The sequence below is a fragment of the Lontra canadensis genome, unplaced genomic scaffold (genome assembly GCF_010015895.1).
Source record: "Lontra canadensis isolate GAN:19392208 unplaced genomic scaffold, GSC_riverotter_1.0 scaffold2, whole genome shotgun sequence".
Taxonomy (NCBI): domain Eukaryota; kingdom Metazoa; phylum Chordata; class Mammalia; order Carnivora; family Mustelidae; genus Lontra; species Lontra canadensis.
The window spans coordinates 67,107,976-67,131,920 of NW_022630996.1; the positions used below are offsets into that span (position 1 = coordinate 67,107,976).

The 23,945-nt window shown below is 38.5% G+C and overlaps 1 protein-coding gene across 12 annotated transcripts in view; it reads right to left on the reverse strand.

The window, feature by feature from the left end:
• ADAM22 (ADAM metallopeptidase domain 22) overlaps positions 1 to 23,945 on the reverse strand; it is a 217,999-nt gene that overhangs the window by 28,564 nt on the left and 165,490 nt on the right. For all 12 annotated transcript variants that reach the window (XM_032875808.1, XM_032875798.1, XM_032875790.1 and 9 more), the window contains exons 15-24: positions 21,877 to 21,976; positions 19,254 to 19,325; positions 18,917 to 19,009; positions 16,037 to 16,117; positions 13,231 to 13,281; positions 12,944 to 13,007; positions 10,515 to 10,620; positions 8,207 to 8,326; positions 4,663 to 4,831; positions 1,730 to 1,844 (exon numbers count right to left, since the gene is read on the reverse strand). In XM_032875808.1, coding sequence (XP_032731699.1) covers positions 1,730 to 1,844; positions 4,663 to 4,831; positions 8,207 to 8,326; positions 10,515 to 10,620; positions 12,944 to 13,007; positions 13,231 to 13,281; positions 16,037 to 16,117; positions 18,917 to 19,009; positions 19,254 to 19,325; positions 21,877 to 21,976 — 971 coding nt within the window. The remainder of the gene's footprint in view (positions 1 to 1,729; positions 1,845 to 4,662; positions 4,832 to 8,206; positions 8,327 to 10,514; positions 10,621 to 12,943; positions 13,008 to 13,230; positions 13,282 to 16,036; positions 16,118 to 18,916; positions 19,010 to 19,253; positions 19,326 to 21,876; positions 21,977 to 23,945) is intronic.

The window sequence follows — 23,945 nt, forward strand, 5'->3', positions numbered from 1 at the left end:
TGATTTATACCAGATTCTTATGTTACCCAGATCTGTTTCACTCAGAGCAGCTCAGATCTCTGTTGGTCGGCTGTATTCTCGAAACATCCTTCTGGATGTCAACAGTCCATCTTCCCAGGCAACTGGGGCAGACTGCAAATCTCCATGACAGAAGTGTCAGCCTGCCTGTCTGGGAGCCCTCGGTAAGTTGGGTCCTACAGCAGGGCAATGGAGGAAACCGGCAGAGCCCACCCCGCACAGGTCCTCTGTGGGATGGGGGGACACAGATGCCCAAGGACCCCCTGGGGCACAGTGGTTCTGCTACTCTAAGGCCTAGCATATCTGTCTTTTCTTCGTTTTCTTCCAATAATTTTAAAAGGGATCAATAAACTCGGATGTTTAGCCTGGTTATTTCTAAGTAATGCTATGACTTCTGACAAGTCACTCAAATCCACGGACCTGAATAGCCTCATCTCTGCATGAACTACTAAAAGCAGCTTCAGACTGCCCTTGCTGAGACCGAGGACCCCAGAATCTTCATCATTCTTTGACTTTCCTTGCTAAGGTCATTGTGGCTAAGATTTTTAACCTGTCTGGATCTCACAATGAACAGGGAGGTGAATGGACTTCAGGATTTGAGCATTAATCAGTGTAGAATACTCAATCATGAAAAATGATAAAACAGTTTAAATAGGGGACATTTACCTCCAGGCCATGTGTTCTTATGACCGTTTGCATTTAACCTCTGCTTCTCCATTTGGGCCACTCTAGCTTTTATATCTGCACCTGTTCTTTATGATCTATATCCTTAATCCCGTTCCAGGCACCCCGGCCAAGGTTACTACGTCTAGAATTAGCTACAGTTCAGGCTACAGAACTGGGGTTGAACGGAGATGAGATTCTGTAATTAAAAATATTAAAGCCAACAACATATTTAAAAATAAATTCTTCAGAGGCGCCTGGGTGGCTCAGTCAGTTAAGTATCTGCCTTCAGCTCAGGTCATTATCTCGGGGTCCTGGCATCCAGTTCTGGGTCAGGCTCCCTGCTCAGTGGGGAGCCTGCTTCTCCCTCTCCCTCTGCCTCCTTGTCCCCACTTATGATCTCTCTTGCTATCTTTCTCTCTCATAAGTAAGTAAAATTAAAAAAAAAATAAACCAGCTCTTCAATTGTTTTTTTTCTATGTATTCAATCCCCAAATATAAAATTCTCCCCTTAAATTCAGACAGTTAAGAAACCTTAGGACCACTTTCTTCGTTTAAAAGAAATGCTACTGGGATGCCTGGGTGGCTCAGTGGGTTAAGCTGCTGCCTTTAGCTCGGGTCATGATCCTGGGGTCCTGGGATCGAGTCCCACATCGGGCTCTCTGCTCAGCAGGGAGCCTGCTTCCCTTCCTCTCTCTCTCTGCCTGCCTCTCTGCCTACTTGTGATCTCTGTATGTCAAATAAATAAATAAAATTTAAAAAAAAAAAGAAACTAAAAAAAAAAAAAAAAGAAATGCTAGTATTTGTTGTCATGCTCCCCCCCAAAATAGAACACTTGAAAAATCTCAGTAGGACAAGATAACGCTAAATCAGTAGACTAAGTTATATTCGATATTATACATGATTATAATTTAATGGAAAATACCAATTTCATACTGTGGATGCCAGCTATATACTATATTTGAGCTACAAAAATAATCCAAGTGAAACTACCTGAAGAGCAGTTCTCTTTTGTTAATTACGTAATGGTAGGAAATCAAGTACCTACCATTGCCAGACAGAGTTATGCCAGTTTTTGTGTCATCATTGTGAGGGAAGTATGTGCTGCAGTCGGCACCAATCCAGTGTCTGTTACAAACACACTTCAGTTCATTACTGCAAACCTGAAATCCAAAATCAATCAAGAGCACAGGTCAGCCCTCGGATACAGAAGCATAAAAAATAAGCACTGACTTCTATTAGATGCCTAGAATTTGATGGTGCTGAAAAACTCAGTACTTTCTTCTTAAGACTAATTTCCTTATTTCTTTTTCAAGTACCCAAAATAATATTTTCTAGAGATCAGCAGTTAGACCCAAAGGGAATAATGAATTTTTCAGGGGAAATAAATTTATGGTCTAAAAAGAAATCAATGAAATTGTTTTGAATTTCATTAACTTAAATTTTATAGGAGGGAGAGTTTTTAAACTAAGCAGAAGTACAATCATTTGCCAATTATCCAATAGAAAAGCTTCTTCCAAAGAAACGGTCTTTATACCAAAATTTTATTAATCTTTTAGGAAGCAAAAAAGATAAAGAGCAATCCAACAAAGAAGAGGGAAGGCCTGATTGTCTAAGAAGAAAGTCTCACAAAGCAATAGCCCCAGCATCTCAATCCAAGCTAGAGATGAATGACTTCCATGTCATGGAAACCCCCAACCCTTCAAACAAAATGTCAGGAAAAATTTTCACATAAAATGGCACCAAATTTTAAAAAAATGGTAAGATAATAATCTATCTTCACTTATACGTCCAGGAAAGAGAATCGACACCTAGATCTTAGTTATACTTTAAATGGAGTGGGAAGTAGGGGAGAATTCAGTTAGGTTTAACATCAGAGAAGTTGTTCAGGGGGCAGGGCTGTCACTGGATCGCTTTCTATCTTCTGTCTGATCTATGCCATACACCCATGTCTAAATGTAACTATAAAATATGGTTAAGAAAATGTAGATTTCAGATTAGCAAATCTCTGCAGACTGGCAAATATGCAGGAAGAAAAGGTTTAGATTTGAAGTCAAAAGGCCCGAGTGTGGGTGCCACTTTCACCCTTCTTGTCAATGGATTTTAGCCAGGTTAACTGGCTCCTCCAACTCTCTGTTTCCACATCACACGACAGTGACACAGTTACAAGGACAGTGACACGAGTGTCCTGTGTCGCGAGAGAGACTGAGCAAAAACATTTATCCAACACTCATTATGCCCAGGCATTGTTTTAAGTATTAAATATAAGTTACAAGTATTAACTCACTAATTCTTCACAAAAATCCTGTAAAGCAGACAATACTCTTCTTCTTCTCGTTTTACAGGAGAATCAATCAAATCACATATAGGCTAAATAAGTTGCCAAATCTCACTCAGGAAGAAACAGAGATGGGATTCAAACTCAGACCATCTGATTCCAAGCCCATACTCTTAACCACACAATGTACAGTGCTTAGACAGTATCTACTGTATTCTCATTTTAATTTGTGTCATATATATAGAGTTACTGTGAATTAAAAATACATAGGATGTAATGTCTCTGTATTATGCATAATTACTGCAAACGATTTGGATGACATTTGCCACCTGAATTACTTGTATCTATCACTTTTATTCATTCATTAAACAAATATTTTATTAACAAAACTCTACTAACAAAACTTTGGTCTCTGTGTTATATATGGGATTTCTAGATGAAGAAGACATTGTTATCCATAGCATGAATGATCAAGAAGTAATTCGATTGTTTTTGCCTTATCCTCCCAAAGCATTTCCCCTTAACATCTCCTCACTTATTCAAGAAAGAAGACTTAGCAGACCTCTTTACAGCAGCAGAACTACTTACTATATGCCTTCTCTATTTTCACTTGCCATAAGAACTCCTATCCTTTGGCAAAGAGTTACAATTGGTAAGACCTCCCTAAGAAAATTCTTGGCATATCCCTGGAGGATCTGCATGGAATGACTAGAATTGAAAGGCTCACAATTTCAAGACAGGGATCCTTTACTTCAAATGGATAATACGACCAGTTCAAGCAAAGAATCAAGGAAGGATAAAAAACAAACAAACAAACAAACAAAAACAACGTAGTGCATGCCAAAAGAAACAGGGGCAAAAATGACTTTATTAGTATAAGAAGTCCTAACAGAAAATGACCAAACTGTGATCACCATTACAGCATGTTTGATCTAACTTAGAAACTTACTTATATAGGACCTGCATTATCAGATATGTGACTGGAAGGGTAGAATTTAGTCCTTTAAGCAATGCCATTCTTTTTTTTTTTTTTTAAAGATTTTATTTATTTATTGGACAGAGAGAGATCACAAGTAGGCAGAGAGGCAGGCAGAGAGAGAGAGGGGGAAGCAGGTTCCCCACCAAGGAAAGAGCCCGATGTGGGGCTCGATCCCAGGACGCCGGGATCATGACCTGAGCCGAAGGCAGAGGCTTTAACACTCTGAGCCACCCAGGCGCCCCGAGCAATGCCATTCTTTCCATTCATCGGTGATAAACATTTCCCTGACTCATTCAGTTTTTACTTCTAGGAGCTATCCTCAGCTGATAGGCACCTGGTGCGGCTACAGAAGGTATTTATGATCTGTTCTAATTGCTCAGTATCTGGACAACACCAGTCATTAAATACTGTGGCCAATGCCCCTTTTTACACACTTAAAAAAAAAATCCCATTACAGTTTATTAAAATTTTTCTCCCAGATCATTTGTAGAAAACTGGCATTATATGATAGGAGAATTTGATTAGGAAGATTATGCTTTTTCTTATTCCCAGGCTCATACAGATTATACAATAGAAACAGTCTAATGACTATGACCAAACTGTTTACATGCCAGCTAGAAACATGGATAAGCACATTTTCCGTTTTTACAAAACAAGCAGGTTAGGGTCATATCTCTTTCTGTGAATAGAGGAGTTTCCCTATGGCAAGGTACTGAATACTTACTCCATTTCCTGAACAAACAGTGCCTTCTTTATTGCTTAAGCAAGTACTAAAGTTGAAAGAAGCCACAGGAAGACACCTGTGTTCTAAGCACATCATTTGGGGACCACAAGGTGTCCCATCTTCCACATAGCCAAGATCTACATCTTCTTCGAGCTTCACATGCCCACCACTAAAAACAGAGAGCAAAAAGAAAATAGGATTCCATTAATTCACATTCATTTTGAGAATCTGGGGATTTCCTCAAAGGCTTAAAAATTGGCAGCATCAGCTACTTCTGGAAGATAGAATCTGTTTAAAGATTAAAGTAGATTAAGTGTCGGACTCTTGAGTTCAGCTCGGGTTGTGACCTCAGGGTGGTGAGATTGAGCCTATCTGGGCTAAGTGTGGAGCTTACTTGGTACTCTCTCTCTCTTCTTCTGCTTCTTCCCCATGCTTGAATGCACATGCTCTCTCTCTCTCTCTCTCACTAAAAAACACCAAGTTAAATTAAACTAAAAAGTGGGAAATAATACTTTTTCTATTTTTCTATTTATTATCTAATAAAAACCAAGACCATAACCATTTCAACCTCTAAATGGAGAAAGCAATTGAATCTTTTAATCTAATTTTTTTTTTAAGATTTTGTTTATTTATTTGTCAGAGAGAGAGAGACAGGGAGAGCGCACAAGCAGGCAGAGTGGCAGGCAGAAGCAGAGTGAAGCAGGCTCTCCTGCTGAGCAAAGAGCCCCATACGCAGGAATCGATCCCAGGACCCTGGGATCATGACCTGAGCCCAAGGCAGCGGCTTAACCGACTGAGCCACCCAGGTGTTCCTTTTGATCTAATTCTTTCAGAGATATTGCTATATTTTAGGATTTAAACATTATTATAAAAAAGGCCTGAATTGAAATAGCTTTATCATTTTGCCTTGGCTAATGTACAAGTCAAGTAAGCCATTATTACTAGTATTTGGTTTGAAAAGTAGGTAGGTTTCAAGATTTCAAACATGTTTCGAAGAAGGATGAGAACTGGTTTGTGCTTACATTTCCCAAAAAGATTGCTAATTTGAAAATTATATTTGAGAATAGTTATATGATTAACTTCACTATTCAATACAGCAAGCCTAACTACTATATAGGAATAAATAAAACAGAACACAACTAAAATGTAAAACCATAATTTAGTCAAATGGTGCCATGTCAATGCCAGTACATAAATCTCCATTCTTTCTATTTCTTTATTTTTAACAAAATGACACATGCATATATTTCAAAGAGTAAAACAGATAAATCTTTTTTTTTAAATTCAATAAAGTGGTTTAGAGCCCTCTCCTTCACCATATATCCCTCCCTGTAGGAAACCACTTTCTACTTTTAACTGATTCTTTTTTTATTTATAAATTCTTTAATTAAAAATTTGTGTTACTATTTTTTATTTTTCCATTTCAGATACTACGAACTGACTTCCCTCAATAAAATTTGAAAATTTGTATCTCTCTCCTATCCTCCCATCATAAATTTTGTTTAATCAATACTCAAATCAGTAACAAAAATGCACACCATTAGGACTATGTAAATGTTACTCAGTTCTGTGATACAGCATGCCATAATTAAACCTTTTCTTTTCCTGTACAACTTTTCATGTTCCCTCAGATTAGCAAGTCTCGTTTGTTGTCTTCCTGCCTACTTTTCTAAGAATTTTTCACTAATGCAAAACTAATCAAACTCAGCTGATCCCCAAATCCCCAAGATGTGTCTGAGCACCAGTTCTTCCTCCTGCAGAAATGTCTCCTGGAGTTTCTATCTGGAGTGTACCCTGTTCCTGTCTGACCTGGCTGTCCGCTGTACCTTGTGCAGAACTGTAGTGTCTGGGGTTTCCCCACACCGTTCACTGGAGGAGTGCCCAGACTCTTCACGGTGGGTATCTTGTTTCCTATGTGTCCAGCCTTTCCCTTTCTTAGCTTACGCTTTCATTTGAGTGGAGCACAATTTTTAATAGCTTCCTGAGAAAGGGTATAGGGGAGTACATTTGCAGGGAAATCTGCATATCTAAAAGTGTGTCCATTTTCTCCCTTTACACTCGATTGATAGTTCACCTGGGTACGGAACTTAGTTCAGAAATCATGTTCTCCATTGTCTGCTGGCCCCCAGGGCTCCTTCTGATAGATCCCAAGCCTGATGCTTTTTTTCTCTCCTCTCTGAAAACATTGGGATTCTTTTCTTTGTCCTAAGGTTCTGAAGTTGCATAATGATATGTTTAGATGTGCCTCTGAGTTCCCTCATCGAACCTGCACACGGTGAGCCTGTCGATGTGGACACTCAAGTCCATCCTTGGTAGACAATCTCAGTCACTCATTGACGATTTCCTCCCTGCTCTTTTCCCTGTTTATCCTTTCTATTCCAGTTTGGTGAGGTTTTCTCTACATTTCACTCCTTTCCTGCTTTTGCTCTACTTTCTGGGAGGTAATTTCAACTACTGGGTTTAATCTCTACCTCCATATTTTTAATTCCAACAGCATTTGTTTCTATGAATGTTCTTCATCTGTTTTAAAAAACAGCACTCTATTCTTGTTTCATGATAGAAGTATCTTCTCTCTCATAAATACTGACAGGGGCCTTTTCTTCTGGTTGTTTTTATCTTTTTGTGTATGTGTGTGTATGCACGTATATTATGTGTGTTAGAGCCTTTCTTCACACGTCTGATAAAGTGCTCATATTTGAGTTGAGAAATGAGATAAGTGATAGGAAATTTTAGGGCTCTCTGGCTGACATTGATGAGGCTGGTCACTTGCACACACCCTGACATCAATTTTGCCAGCTGTCCTTCAGTTTGGAAACCTGTTTGATTATCTGTAGAAGGTAAAGCTCAAATCTTCCACGGGAGGGCGAGGGATCCCCAGTTTAGGTGAGTCAGGAAGTAATCTGTTGGCAGACTTTCAACTATCTTCTTTATTGTAGCCCTTCTCTGTCCCTGAATCCTTTACTCTGTCTTCCAGAAGTAGCTGATGCTGCCAATTTTTGAGCCTTTGGGGAAATGACTTTATATACCAGGATAGCTCTCCATATTCCCCATTACTGATTTAGGAATTCAGCTTTCTTGATTTTGACAATCATTTACCACACATCCATTCGCTCTCCACACTCCCAAATTTTGTTGCTGTTTTCTCCTCTCCCTTTCTCGACTCACCCTGTGAATACATGAATTCTAAAAAAGAACCAGTTAGTGTCATTTTAGTAGGGTTTCAGAAGGGAGTAAAAGAAGATACGTATATTTAACCTAATGACTTAACCAGGAGTTCTGACTCCTTTTCCTTAGTAGGAATGAAATGCAAACTAAACCTTACAAGATATTCCCGACCCATTAAACATAACTCTAACAACCACAGTCAACTAATTCTTATCTTCTTTTCAGCCCATTAGTGTCAGGATTTACTTGGTCTCCCCTACAGACTAGATGCTGTTTCCGCCTGCTAACACACATGGAACTGAAAAAAACAAAGTAACCCTATGCAGGACTCCTCAAAGGAACTTGACCAATGTTCTCACAGAATGGGGGAGATGATTACCTGCAGTTTAACGTCTTTCCCTGCTGTACAACCAAAGTAGATGTGATTTCACCATCAAGTTCTCCAAGCCTGGGGATATTACCAATGTTGGTGCACAAAAGGTAACCACAAAGCACATCCCTGTGTTAAAAGATACCAATTATTTACTTTTTTCCCCAAAGAGAGAACAAACCATGTTCAGTTAGAACAATAATCTTATCTCATTTTAGTGCTTGTTTTTCATCAACTATATTTTATTTACTCAAATTATAAGCAAAATAAGCCCAAATTAGTTTGCCTCCTGCTTTAAAAAGTGTCTTCCCTTAAACTGTTATCCATGTACCAAAATCCCAAATTGTTTCTTAGCTTTTCCTTTATTGTCCATTAGTTCAAGTATTTCTCTAAAGGAAATTATCTACCAAAATGACTTATTTTAGATCAGAATCTCCTTCCCTAGAACAGACCACTGGATATGCTAAAACTTTTTTTTTTTTTTTTAATATTTGGCAAGTTAATAAATGACCTTTGGATGGGTACTCTTTTGGAAGACAGCTCTTTCTTCAACTTGTTGTCCCAGAATTAAAGAATCTTATATATATAATAGATAGTCACAAAGACTCATGATCCCTTTTTCAATATATTCCACTATTCCCCCAACTACCACATACAATTCTAATTTAACATATAAAATACTTCCAGTGGTATTAAATACTGTGCTATATCTAGCATATTTTAAATTACTAATATATAAAATAAATAAACACATACACCAATAAATATCTTATCAAGAATGATTAGTGGGCTAGCAAGATTGTATAAGAAAATATTAAGCTTAAGATAAAGAGAAAAATTAGAATTTATATCTATCATCAACATAGAAAAATATATTAATTCATCCTTAAAAAATAATTTTAAAGGTTATATCATTTTGTTGTATCTATCACAAACAAAAATGCTTTCTTAACACAGAAGAGATATTCAACATTTTTATAAGTGTCATTTATGTGCATGGAAATTACTAAGTACTTTAGGATATAAAAGGAAAAAAGACACAGTCAAGGAAATAGACTCAGATGAGAAGAGAAACCGCACACGTAAACAACTATAAAAAGGGGCAGAGAGGGAACAAGGGCCATAATAATAGTACAAAAGGCTGTGGGAATTCGGAGAAGAGGAAAATGATTTATTCCTAGAGTAAATCCAGAAACAATTTATACAGTGTTGTCCAAGTGGACGGTGACTGGTAATGGAGTGAGGATGAAGGGTGCTTTGGGAGGAATGAGCAGCACAAGCAGTGGGATGGAGATGGGAGAATACAAGGCATGGGTGAGGAATGACAAGATTTGCTAGAATGTGGAAGAGTAACAAGAAGAAAACAAAAAAATGAAGGTTGAGGACAAACTGAGCGGGGTGTAAAGGGTCAAGCTAAAGTTCCATTTTGTTCATTAAACACAGTAGGACATGCCACAGAGTGCTCAGGGAGAGTTGAAATCAGACTGCCACATTCTACTTCTGCTTCCACTGCACCTAGCTAGATGACCTTGGTCAAATGAATTAACTGTGCCTCAGTTTTTCCTCCATAAAATGAGAACTGCCGTAAAAACTAAATAACATAGCTTATGTAAACTGTAAGACAGTGTGTACTCAGTAAATGTTGGGCATTATTCTTACCATTAGGTACGCTGGACCAGTGAAATTTGAACAAAGAACTAAAAGTCAAAACAATTCAGCAGATGAATATTCTGAGGGCAGCATGCTAGGGACTCCTGGCTTAAGATACTCTTAAGAGGAATTAATTAGCTGAAGAATTAATATAGGTCTTAACTGCGGCAGTGCAACAGGAAAGGAAATGAAGAGATCAATTAAGAAACGAAGAGATCAGTTAAGACAAGTGGCCGTGATTTGGTGTCTGGACAACGTGTCAGAGGGACGGTGGAGTCAAGGACCATTGCAAGGCTTCTAAACTGAAGGACACTGAGAATATGAGGACCTTCGACAAAAATGGTGGTTTAGGAAAGTCAGAGCCAGTTAGTAGAGTATATATTCTCCTGGCTTTAATTTCTGTTGCTTTTGAAATGCAAGCAGGCGCCTTCTAGGTGAGAAAGTCCTGAGGCAGCTGCAAGGGTGACCTGGGCCTTGTGGGAGAGGTCAGCATCCGTGTTAAGATTCAGGACTCTTCTGCAAGGTGGAGCTGGAATGCTGGGAAAAGAGGAGCGAAGCAGGCAGCAGAAGGCTCTGTGGTGCTGAGAACAGGAAGGTCCTGGGGGCTCAGAAAGTAATATTTGCAATTAACGAAGGGATAAACTCTGTGCAAACTTCTTGGTCTCACCGTTTGTTGCATTGTATCCACGTGTCTTTGTCTTTCCCACAGTTACCCTTCTCCGTCCCTTCAATATTCAGTTTCTCATAGCAGTATTTGTCCGATGCCATCACCTCTGAAGTAGAACAGTTTTCTATCAGTGAGGGATTTAACATGTGAGCTGCTCAAAAGGTTTGCAGTAAGGGAAAAGGAGCCCTTTACGGACTCTTCTTCCTGACAATGGTGCCAATCCCAAAAACTCTACCCATGGTTCTCAAGAGTTGTCCTTTACCAGAAATACCCACGACTCAGCTACATTCCTCATGACTGCTCACTGGAAATCTGGAAAACAGATCTATGTAGATCTGGGATGGGATTGAGGTTTCAAGAACAACACTCCTCAGAATGCAGCCAATAAGGAGGGGAAGATGCTACCAAATTGTTCCCAGAATAAATACTCCACATTTTAATCTCCGTGCCAAATGTAAGGTACAAATTTCTCACTTGGCAACTTCTATTAATCATAATGACAAGTTTACTAAAATAACTATGCACTATAATTAAAGATTCAAGAAACAGTGGTATAATTTCTCATCTTGTTTACTAATTCTTAACAACTATTAAAAAACAATTTAATTTTATTCTGTTTTTAGACAAGCTTGAATTCATGCTAAAGGTAAGATAGTCAAGTAACATTTTAAGCTACATCAGCATCTTTGTCGGGACTTTGTTTTGACTAAAGCCAAGGCTGGTTGATGGAACTGTCCAGGAGTTAGAACAAAATGACTTCTGCAAATTAATCAAAAGACAACTGTTTGTGTATATTTAAAAAAAATAATCATGTTAAAAATACCAACTTTTTTTTTTCCTACTTCTTGCTGTAAGCAACAGTTTTTCTCAAGTGGGAGAAACAAAACTGTATCTCTTTCTTCAAAGTACAAACCTATATTTCCGTATTTTCCCCCATTCCCAATTACTCAGAAGAGGACATACACTTGCCCTCTCGGAAAGAATTTAGCCACGATTTGTGACAATTAAAGATTATCTTTATAGCTTACTTCCTAATACAAACTGTCTTCTGAAAGAGTTTAAAGCAGAAATTGCTTTCAAAAAAATATATGGCACAGTATTTAAATACACATTTAAACAGAAATATAATTTAAATAATATATTTTAGATATAAATATTATATATTTCCCTCCAAATGTCTGACAAGCTTTGAAAGCAATAACATTAAAATTTTCTTCTGATGTGCACAGCTACCTCAGCAGAAGGTCCCCTGTAATTAGGAAAATCAGCTAGACTTCAAGAGAGAAGAGTTGAGGAAGAAAAAGCAACTCTAGATAAGCTGCTACAGTACGAGGCCACAGACGCCCTTCCCAGGGTCCACGCCCATCCCATATGGTTGTACAGATGTTGCTTAAGGACATTCAGCTAAGAGAAGTGTAAGTGGATCTGAAATCCGGGTTTGCTCTATTCTCCAGGCTGCACATGCTTCATATGCTGGGCAGCAAAGGCACTTTCTTTCTTGTCCAAAGGTACAACTGTTGGGTCCCCAATGTTGGGTTCCCCAATAATGGGTCCATGGTCAAAGGAGCGAGACTGATACAAAGCGAAGGTCAAGCAAAGCTTTATTTTGCACCAAGCATCAAGAATCAAACTGACAGGTCAGCGCCGCCCCTTACAGAGAGGGCAACCCCTCCCTGCTTCACAGACTAACTTTTATAGGGCAAAGACCATGTGGTTGAGCTTGGCCACACACAGGTGGCCAATGAGATTGTAACACACAGAGAAAGCTGCACAGTCATGTTAGGTCACACACGGGTGGCCAATTGAACTACAGTTCACCCCATAGTAGCTATTTGAACTAGTCTATCTCCTTGATCAGAATTAATGCCCAAAAGGCGGGCCAAAAGGTGGGGCCCACACTCCTTGGTAGCTAGGGAGACAGTATGCCGGCCCCAATGATTGGATGTCTCCACCTGGCCCGACTCATCCCTGCAGCTGAGCTCTGTTATCTCCACATGACCTGACCCACCCTTGTATTTGGGCTTTGTTATCTGGAACTGGTTTCCCCGACTTGCTTTTAAGTAAGTTCCCCTGGTGGGGGGGGGGGGGCAGGGTCAATTTAAGCTTTACTGCATAAACAACAAAATGGCTGTTCAACCGAGGTGGGGACTGAGGAAGGCACGCGTCATTATGAGCACTGGGTGTTATACGCAACCCATAAATCATTGAACACTACATCGAAAATTAATAATGTATTATACAGTAGCTAACTGAACATAATAATAAAAGAAATTATAAAAATATATTTTTTAAAAAGTGCCCCTACTAAGACCTTCAGTGTCTTTGAGAATCCCCCCAGTCACAAAGTGGTTGAAAATTTACTTCCATCTCAGATGTCCTTTGACCTGATATCATACTTTGAAAAGGATCAAGCCACGCTATTTACTTACTTTGCCCCCAGATGTATTTGCATTGCCTATCCCTGGTTTTACATCTTCCTCCAAAGCAAATCCCCTAAAATGGAAAAGCAAACCTATTAACGATGCAATGTCTGCTTTGTTGGATCACTGAAAAAAAGAAAATATGACTGGGAGAACTAGTAGATGAGCATTATAAAACTTTTATCTTCAGAACTGATTACGAAACATTTAAAATGGTTTTCCTATTTTGGTAAGATTTCAGTATTTCTTTCATGCTGGCACACATGAAAGGTTTAGGTAAAGATGAAGTAACCTACCTGAATACCATCACATGAATATCCATCCATTTTATGAATATTTGGGGCACACTAGGAAATGAAAACAGAACTATGAACCAAGTGCACAGCAAAATATCCGGCTGAGCTAATCCCTGTAACGTTTTCTTCTTTTTTTTTTTTTTTTGAAAATAAAAGTCTGATAGTATGGCTAAGTCTCTTAAAACATCTGGAAATAAAAACAAAAGAGATCAAGAGGAAGCAAAAGGAAATACAACAATTGGTGCACTTTCCCCTAAAAATATGGATCTATCAGAGGCAAAAAGTTGATCACCCATTAGCACATAAAAAGAACAGACAGCTATGACTCAGCCAACCCTAACATTTCAGAGCATCTTGCTTTATAAAGATACACTGTTCTTCGGAGCAAGAAAAACAAGAGCACAAATCAAAAGCAAGGAGGATGCCAACATAAATGGATAAATAACCAGTCTCCTCTTTTTTACCATGAGAAGCACCATGGCCCTTACTCTTAAAATGCCTCCTGAGCAGAAGTCCACCTTGGGCACATTAGAAAAAAAACATGCTGTATAGCCCTGCTTTTCCCTTGTAGCAACTGCAGAAAATTGCAAAGCATTCTTAATAAACAGTATTTTACAATTTACTATACATTGTTTTATTTTTATAATAATTATATACTCACTTGACAAAAGTTAGGAAATGTAAAAAAGGAAAAAAAAAGAAAGAAAGACAAAGTTTCTCATGTTCCCACCACCCAAGACAATAATTTTTCATATTTTGGTATATTTGTTCTCCCCTTTTTCTATAAAATTTGATTTTTAAAGTATGGGTATATAATCAAGTTACAGACAACATTTTATATCCTGCTTCTTCCCTTTACTTTTTCATCACATGAATTTTTCAGGTCATAACAGGCCTGTTTGTAGGTATCATCCTTAATAGCTATAATATCCTGCATTGAGCTAACAAACCACGTAGCCAACGTACTACAATACTCACTTCCAACTATCTCCGGTTTATGCTGTTACAACTAATTCAACAAGAGCAGCTTTATACATCATCTCTGGATCTTGGAATCTGTTTTAAAACTCCTGCTTATGGTATAATCACATTCCAAAGAAGTCACTCTAATATACTTTCCCTCCAGGAACACAAGGCAATCATTCATCATATACTCATCATCACTAAGCGTTAGCTCAGAAAAACAATGCTAATTAGACGGTAAGAAAAGAAAATACTTTCACATGAAAGATCTCTAGTCTTTTAGGATGACTACCTTTAAAGCAAAACATTCTTATGATTAATGCAGATATACCACTACTGAATCCCTCTTCTCTAGAAGAAAAACATGTAGGCTGTCCTTGCTTTGCATAGTTCCAATACACATGAATGCCATGGTTTTGTGAAATGACATCAGTACCCCAACAACACAGTTGCAATTTCAGTTACCACAGTGTATTAGCTGTGAGTAATGGCACACAGCACACACTTTGCTACTAGCCCTTCAGTCCATGATCACTAGGCATCTAACAGTTGCTAATCATGGTCAGTGACTCATCTTGTCACTTCTTGCAAAGTCTGCCAGTGACTGGTCACTGTCCGTGTTCATTTAGTCCATGCACCAACAACAAAGGTGTAGGTGTGTTGCCTCTCTCTGTCTCTGGGTAATAGCATGTGACATTTTATAAAACTGGATAATCATAAGAGGGAATTGGCCAGCAAAGATAAAAATGCAGGAAAGAAATGAAAAATCATGACCCTAGAAGTGAAATTCAAATCAAATGTAAATTGAGTCACAGCAAAAAAATCACTGACTGGGCATGTTGATACTGCTATTTGGCAAAAAAAAACAAAAAACAAAAAACCCTCACATTCACATCGTCACATCTCTTGGAGATGTTTCATGACATTGAAAATGCAAAGGATAAAATGTTGAAAGCTGATCCAAACTTAGAGGGAGTCAGTTCAATACGGCATAGAGAAGATGCTTACTATGGGTCCTGAGGTTTGTGGCCAGAAGGCATGTACAGCCCAAACTACTCCTGACGAGGATTTTACAAAGAAAAAAAAAACTTGTAATTCTCAATGTTTCTGTTTTTAGTATGCGAAATAAATCTGTTCATTTTTTCATTTCCCTATTCATTTAAAACCAAGAGTCGGAGAGGTTTTAATAGGCTGACAACATTTTCTAAAGAGCACAGAACAATTATAATTTTTCACATTGATTATCAAGAAGCCCTTACATGATTTCAGCTTGCACAGTCATTGTTATGGCCTTGCACTACCCTGCAGACTGGGGACTGCTGGTGTATATAATGACCATGTGAAAGGTATGAGCCCTCACCAAAGTTTATCAGCTTCCCCATCTTCTCCGTTCCCAAACACATGACATGAAATTCAAGAGCAGTTATTAATGGGTGAGGTGATGCAGGTGTCCTCAGAAAAAAAGTGTCAAGACATAAGAACAGACTCCGGCTCAGAACTCAGGGCTCTGTGGGTCTCTCTGCTTTGACTGGCTCCTGTTTCCACCAACCGGAGAGAAAATAGGACAAAAAGCAATGCCTCCCACTCTCTACTCAAAACAAAAACAAAACAGTTAAGGCATGCATGCAGTCTGAGGTTACTTGAACATTGAGACAAAATGATGCTGCACTTCTGCTCAAACTTTGATTACCGAAACTGAAGTCCCTGAGAATAAAGAGAGAATGAGAACTGATGTGAAAAAGACAAGACATCGTGTCCCTTTACGTTTTGCCTGGGGGGCCAGTACAACATAGCTACCCCTGCTCTTTCCCGTCAGGTTTAGAGTAAAGACTCTGTAAATTACCTGGCTTGAATTTCCTGAGCACGTTTCACGAATATCACAATCGTTTACTGCTTCTCGGCACACGGTCCCCATGGGCTGAAACTAAAATGAACAAAAATCGATGTGCAAAACTGCCAAAGAAAAAAAATCTCTTGTGGTATCATCTCAAAAAAAGCAAAATGACTATTTTTGGATAGGAATATCGCAAGCAATTTTAAGATGGTAGTCTCCGAAAACCACATGACTGAAGGAAATGTTCATTTAATCGTGTATGAAATAATCTGCGTAGTCATCACACGTAAGTCTTGAGATGTCTGCTAAAATAGGATCAGTCTGGATGATCCATCTCCCCAGAAGGACAAGTCTTTCCAGGTTCTAGTAATTCTTTCTCCCAAAAAAGGTTTTGGATTTTCACTTTACTCTTCATTCTTACTGGCACATTCATCCCTTTACTCTCTTTTATCTCAACTGCCAAGAGTCTGAACGTTACATTCCAGGCTGAATTGCAAAAGTTAGATTTTCTGGCAAAGCGATTTCCTCCCATACTGTCCTTTATCTCCTGCTTCATTTTTATACAGATCGAAGGCATGGTCTTTTATTCTTGTCTAATGTTTCTATTATTTGTACCTGCATATGGGAGGGGTTTTTCTCTTTTCTTTTTTCTCTTGCCTAATTTCACCCACCTCAAATATTCCTTGTAAGTGTAGGAGTTACAAATAAATTTTTTAAAAGATTTTATCTATTTATTTGACAGACAGAGATCACAAGTAGGCAGAGAGGCAGGCAGAGAGGGGGGGGGGGGAGCAGGCTCCCCGCTGAGCAGAGAACCCAATGCAGGGCTTGATCCCAGGACCCTGAGACCATGACCTGAGCTGAAGGCAGATGCTTAACCCACTGAGCCACCCAGGAGTGCATCTCAGTGTATTTTTCTATTCCCCCTCTTTCATTTCACTACCCTGCCTCTGGTTCCTCCAGGAATTTAGGATGGGGGCAAGAACTGGGGGTACAGGATAGAGAAAGTGGTAAAAACCTCTTATTTGACTGGAATTGCTGCAGCTAACTTTGTGAGATAGTTAAAATCATGACATTTTCTTGTCATTCTATTTTTGTGTACTTGTTCCCTGAAATGTTCATATCACAAAAAGCCTAATTCTATCCATCAAAATAAAAGTGGCATTTTACAAGCGGGCAGACCTAAAACCTCGAAGATTGAAAATAAATGATTGGGGACCCTTCTGATGCAGGTGGAGAGGCTGAGAGACTAAACAGATGATGCAAATGAAGTCTTAAAATGTCTGTTGTGTGTTCGATTTAATCCTTTTTAATTTTTTTTTAAAAGCTTTCATTTATTTATTTGACAGACAAAGATTTTATCTCTTTATTTGTCAGACAGAGATCACAAGTAGGCAGAGAGGCAGGCAGAGAGAGGGGGGGGGAGCAGGCTCCCTGCTGAGCAGAGAGCCCGATGCTGGGCTCCATCCCAGGACCCTGAGATCATGACCTGAGCCGAAGGCAGAGGCTTAACCTACTGTGCCACCCAGGTGCCCCTAATCCTTCTTTTCCAGAGAGTGCTTTCAGAGATCTCTGCCAGTGCCTTGCTTGTCTTAAAAAGCTGCCAGAGACACAGCAGTAAAACAGAGACTGCTGCCAGGTCTGGGATGACACGTCACATCTATTCCTTAATAGCTGAACGAGCATGTGCAGCTTGTATCACTTCCAGGAGACCGGGATTGCTCAGCCGAAAGGAAGGGTAATGGTGCCTCTCCCAAACGTGTGGTGTGAGCATCATCCATGACCGTCGTCTCGATCAGCAGGGATTTTGCTCCTGAGGGGACACTGGGCGATGTCTGGAAATATTTTTGGTTGTCACAACTGGGAGGGGTGGTGCTTGTATCTAGTGGGTAGAAGTCAGGGATTTTCTAAATAATGTAACAATACACAAGACACACCCTCAAAACAAAATAAGCATCCAGCCAAAAATGTCAACACTGCCAGGACTGAGAAAACCAGATACATGATGAGATAAATCAGAAGTGCTCAGCACAATCTCTGGCACTCAGTAGACAATGACTATGATAGATTCATATCCCACTCTGCCTTAACTCATTAAACTAAAGATAGTCAATCAGCAAATAATCAATAAGAGAGTGTTGTGCATATTTATTTATTCATTCAACAAATATTTACTAAGAACTTGTCCCAATTACTGGGTAAGTCACAGGCACGGACTCCCTGAAGTGTACATAAGGAGATGGATCCTACACCTCACAGCAGCTTATGTAGAACCTTGTGCCAGATTTTATATGAGAAGAGAAAAAAGAAATTGATTTATTTGAAAAAGGTAAGCCTCAAATAACTTTTAGTCATGATGTTAAGGCTTAAATATGTACGGACAGGTATGGGATGCTATTGGGAGGATGAAAACCATGTGCCTAAAGATGCATCTAAAACCTCATGCATGGTAATACCTGTAACATGTTATCAAGTCTAAAAGTACAGCTTCTACTCCTTCAACAACTAATGCAAGAAAATACACCAAGAAGAGCAGCAAGAAAGGAAGAATCTGTTGAATATCCACTTGGCTTTAAAAGAAATGTGCATGCTCCTCAGGTAAGTGGTAATGAGAAGACGAGCTGGAGAAATTAACCAAGTTCAGGACCCAGCTCTCTGACTTACTTGGTACAAGACCCTGGGCAACCATTTACCCAGTGCACGCCTTAGTGTTCTCAACTGTCAGGGATAAAAAAAAGTAACAGACTTCACAAGATTTTGTGAGCATCCTGTGAAGCACCTGGCAACTTAGTCACTTAATATGTTACACACTACTATTGTTATTACAGCATATTTGCCTAACCTTACCGACTTAATCAAATACGTAGTCATTACTCAACATTTATTTACCTTGCACTTTTTACAACAAAGACCATCACTGCATTGAGAGTCCTGAGTCAAGGTGCATTTCTTACAACACTCTGCTCCTTCAAGGACACACTCCTAAGGAAGAGAAATATTTTCAAAACATCAGAAAATAGTGTCATTTTCTAAAAGTACTAGGATATATTTTTTAAATAAATGTATAACCCCCCCCAATAATAATCTTTCTTCCATATATCCTATGAAATTTCCAGACATAACAACAGTTCTGTATGTTTCAGTGAGTGGACCTGGAATGACCTTGAATAACCTAAAACAAACAAACAAACAAACAAAAAAACCATTAAAACACCCAGAGACTTACTGCTGGGGTCCCACAGTCACACTCCTCTCCGGTTTCAATGAAGCCATTGCCACACTCAGGAGGATCGAGAAGCTGTGAGATGAAACCAAAAAGGGAACTAAAATATGCATAAATCAAGATCAAAGACCATATGAAAAACCACGAACACCACAACTATACATCTGATATACCTGTCAGTCATTTCCAAGTATATTTTTCTTTTTCTAAACTTAAAGGTGTAACTTTAGAACTTCAGAACTGGGAACTTGAGAACAAAAGTGTGTACTTTTCTTTCCATTTCAGATTTAACTATATTTACATATGTAATATGCATATGGATTCCAGTAAATGCCACTGAAATTAAAGATGATCTAGCCATTGACTGAACCCAAGCCAAACTGATTCGAAATTTCATTTCAAGCAGGAAGCAAGGGATTTGGAGACAAAAAGTGTGGGTTCAAATCTTGGCTCAGGTACTTAGCTTGGGCAAAAGGCTTGTCATCTCAGAGCCTAAGCGCTTTAATATTTAAAGTAAAAATAATATTAACTGCCCATCTACATCACAAACTGCTGTGAGGCTCAAGTTCAATCATCTGTGAAAGCTCTTTAGCAACTATATATCCTTGTGAGATAGCAAGCTATTTCATAGACTATTAGGAAAACACAAAAATTAATAAATCTACTGATTTATTTAACATAAAATATAGCTTCTCTAATTAATACAGCTTTGTAGAGCACAGTAATAATAATTGGCCCCAGAGATGGAAACAACTTTAAGCCTGTACAAGAATACATTTTAAGACTCTTTTTTTTAATTTTTATTTATTTTTTTGACACAGAGAGAGAGATCACAAGTAGGCAGAGAGGCAGGCAGAGAGAGAAGGGGAAGCAGGCTCCCTGCTGAGCAGAGAGCCTGATGTGGGGCTCAATCCCACGACCCCGAGATCATGACCTGAGCCGAAGGCAGAGGCTTAACTGACTGAACCACCCAGGTACCCCAAGACTATTTTATTTTTTATCTCTCCATCATTTCCATTATCTTTTGAGCATAACTTATCTTATGGTGATAGGTAAAATTAGTAAGTAGCTGCTATATCCCAGTTATATAATATTCATTCAGAAGTTCATCAAAGTTTACATACAATAGAATGGAATGGAACACACACCTATCAACAGACACACATCCCGAAACACACTTTCTTAACTAACTAGAGGGGGGAATAACAACAACAACAACAACAACAACAACAACAAAAGCAGCAGCAATGACAACAACAAAATCCCCACCCGCTTTCAAATATTCTCTCCTCTCCTACAAAATAATCAATACACCTCTAGATTCTGTTTTCAGCTGAAAGGGATCATAATTAATGAGACAGCTTTGAAAGCCAAAACTAAAACTCATCCAGGTAAAAAATCCACTTATTCTTTTACTCGGAGCCCAGAATGAGCTGTTATTTTCATAAAGAGACTTCAGCTGTTTTTCATTTATAGCAGCAGGGAGTTAGTTCAAATGCCCCTTCTGAAACTTCTGCAAAGAGTCTTCAAAATTGTCACTTTGCTCTTCAAAGCAATGTGATACACTTCCTAAATTCTACTGGAATAGACAGAGAATGAGACCAGGTAAATGAGGATAAAGGCAATGCCACACACCACTGTAGTGCCCAGAAGCACGGGACAGTTCACATAATAAACAAGAACAAAGCATTCTGCCTTAACATGCAGGCTTTCAAATGAGCGAGGAAGACCTGCTTTCAAGTCAGTAACCAGAGTTTGCTCTGCAAATTGCAAAGTACTATGACAAAGTCTAAGCACACAAATAGTTTTTTCCTTTTCTGCTTTCAGCAGCCTTGGGTTTCATACTGAGAAGTAATACTGATTTTTATCATATTGCTTATCCTAAAAGGCAGTGGTGGGGAGTAATGAGGGGGAGAAATACCCCCTTTCTATCAGTATGAGTTGTGGTTACATATACAAACAAACAAAAAAGGAACCAAGAGAATGAAAGAGAAAGGCTAATGAAACCATCTTTGCAAGCTAATCATTTTTCGGAAAACACAGTCTTATTTCTACCTGCTTTCTATTCCCATCACAATAGCCCAAAATGCTGGGGTGCCTGGGTGGCTCAGTCGGTTGAGCATCCAACTCTTGACTTCAGCTCAGGTCAGGATCCTGGGATGCTGGGATGGAGCCCTGTGCCAAGCTCCGTGCTCAGCAAGGAGTCAGCTTGAGATTCTCTCCCCCTCTCCTGGTGCCCTTCCCCTAAGTTGCTTTAAAGCTGCCTTTATTTTTATTTTTTAAGATTTTATTTATTTATTTGACAGAGAGAGGGACAGTGAGAGAGGGAACAAAAGCAGGGGGAGTGGGAGAGGGAAAACCAGGCTTCTCGCTGAGCAGGGAGCCTGATGCAGGGCTGGATCCCAGGACCCTGGGATCATGACCTGAGGTGAAGGCAGATGCTCAATGACTGAGCCACCCAGGCGCCCCTAAAGCTGACTTACAATGCAGATATTTTGCATAACTAGCATATGGACATATAAGCCAAGCTGGAAAGTTTTCTTTTTGTAAAAGCCAATGGCTAGATATTTACATTTATAATACCTCAGAAAGATTAATAACTAATAACTCTGATCACACTTAGTACCTTAGAAGGTTTGTTGAAAAGGCAAGCACCTCCTCCACTATTCAGAAAGTCATGATACTCTTCAATATTACACTGGGTGAACTTTTTAGGAAGATAATACCTGTAAGAAAAGCATTAACTGGGTGTAACTTAAGTCTCCCTTATCTGTATGCTAGTCTTAACATTGTTAAAATTGTAACATTATTCTTAAAAGTGATAGAAATAATTCCACTATGTCAGCATTTGTTTTAAATTCATAAGACTTTGATTCTACCAGTGTATTTCTAAATTCTTCACTTGGTGACTAATAGTGACAATGGGCCATTCATTATTAGCATATACATTCAAAAGAAACATACACATACCTGTATTTTCAATCAAAGAGCATAGGAATAATGAGTCTTTCTTAAATATAAAAACTGGATTCCAAACTGCAGGACATTTTATAAAATAACTGATTTATAATCTACGAATGTGTCAAAGTCATGAAAGTCAAAGAAAAACTGAGGAACTGTTTCAGACTAAAGGAAGGTAAAAGACATAAAAACTAAATGTGACGTGTGATTCTGAAGCATCAGTTAATGGATTTCTGAAATACAGAGTTAATCTTGAGTGAGGGCTAAGAAGTAGATCATTTTATTGGTTGCATTGTGGTTTTGTAGGAGGATGCACTTGTTTGTAGGCAATACACACTGAGGTGTTTGGGAGTGACAGGGTACCAAGCTAGCAACTGATGATTCAGAGGACGAAAAGGTTCTCTGTTACTATTCCTGCAACTTTTCTTAAGTTTAAGATTATGTCAAAAAAAAAAAAAAAGTATAGCAAAAACAAAGAAAAAGTAATAAAGGAGAATAAAAACAGTTTGGCAATATGTATTAAGAACCTTCAAAATGGGAAATATCCTTGAATCTAGTAATTCTACTTCAAGAATTTTTTCTTGAGGAAATGACTACCTATATATACAAAGATGTATCAACAAAGTAACTTACAGTAGCACAATTTGTAATAGCAAATGCTATGAAAATCACATAAATGTTTAGAAGAAAACTGTTAACTGTGATATATTTATGAAATAGAATACCAGGGAATTATTAATAATCATGGTATTGAAAAATACTCAGAAATGCTGACTATATAATGCTCACTAAAAAATAAATAATGATATATACAAGATCCAAAGTTTATAAAAGAATAATAAAAATGGAAAAAAATACTGATTAGCAGTACTTTAAAAATGAGAAAAGGAGTGACAAAAATTTAATCTTGTGTTTTTCAAAAATTGTTTTACATTGAGGTTTTATAAAAGATGATAACAAGTAGTTTTTATAAAGTCTCTCCCACCAGCCTTTATGCACTATGTGCACTTATATCCCTACTTCTTTCTAGCACAGGGGCTAATGCTTTGTGAATCAATGAATGGAATTTACAGTGATTATTCACCCTAAACTAATTTCTCAAGTGTTTCATGCCAAATAAAGGTATTCTCATTTTACATTAATCTGACTTATTTCACTACGTTCATTTCATCTGCCTTCCTTCTTTCTATATATCAACAGCAGGAATTTGTGGATTGCTCTTGCTTTCACTGTGTCACACACAGTTCTTTGTGGTGACCTGTATCAAATAAGATGACTTCCTCTACCGTGCCACAGCTCTTTGAGCACCTGAAAGCAGAAATCTCCCTAGGCTCTTCAAGAAAACTTCTTTTTTGCAGGATAATGTATCTATTATATTCAATGCTTTCTCAAAATTTTAATTTTAATACCTATAAAAATTTAATTTTTATACCTTTAAGTAGGGCTGGTATTAATTTCAACATGCTTTTCTACGTGCTTTCCAACATGTAGCAGTACACAGAGACTTCACAAAGTAGAAATGAGAGGGGAAGTGCCCCCAGGAAAATCATGTCCATAATTAGTACTGTTACATGGTGTGTGACATAGCTCAAATGACATAGAGCATCACGCCAGGCAATGTTTTCTTTAAAAAGCTTTTCTCTTGCACACATTTATTTGATGTAAGAGCAGTTCCAATGCAAGAGCTATGCACATTTCTGAGTGTCACCTTCTGATTTTGCTACACATTACACT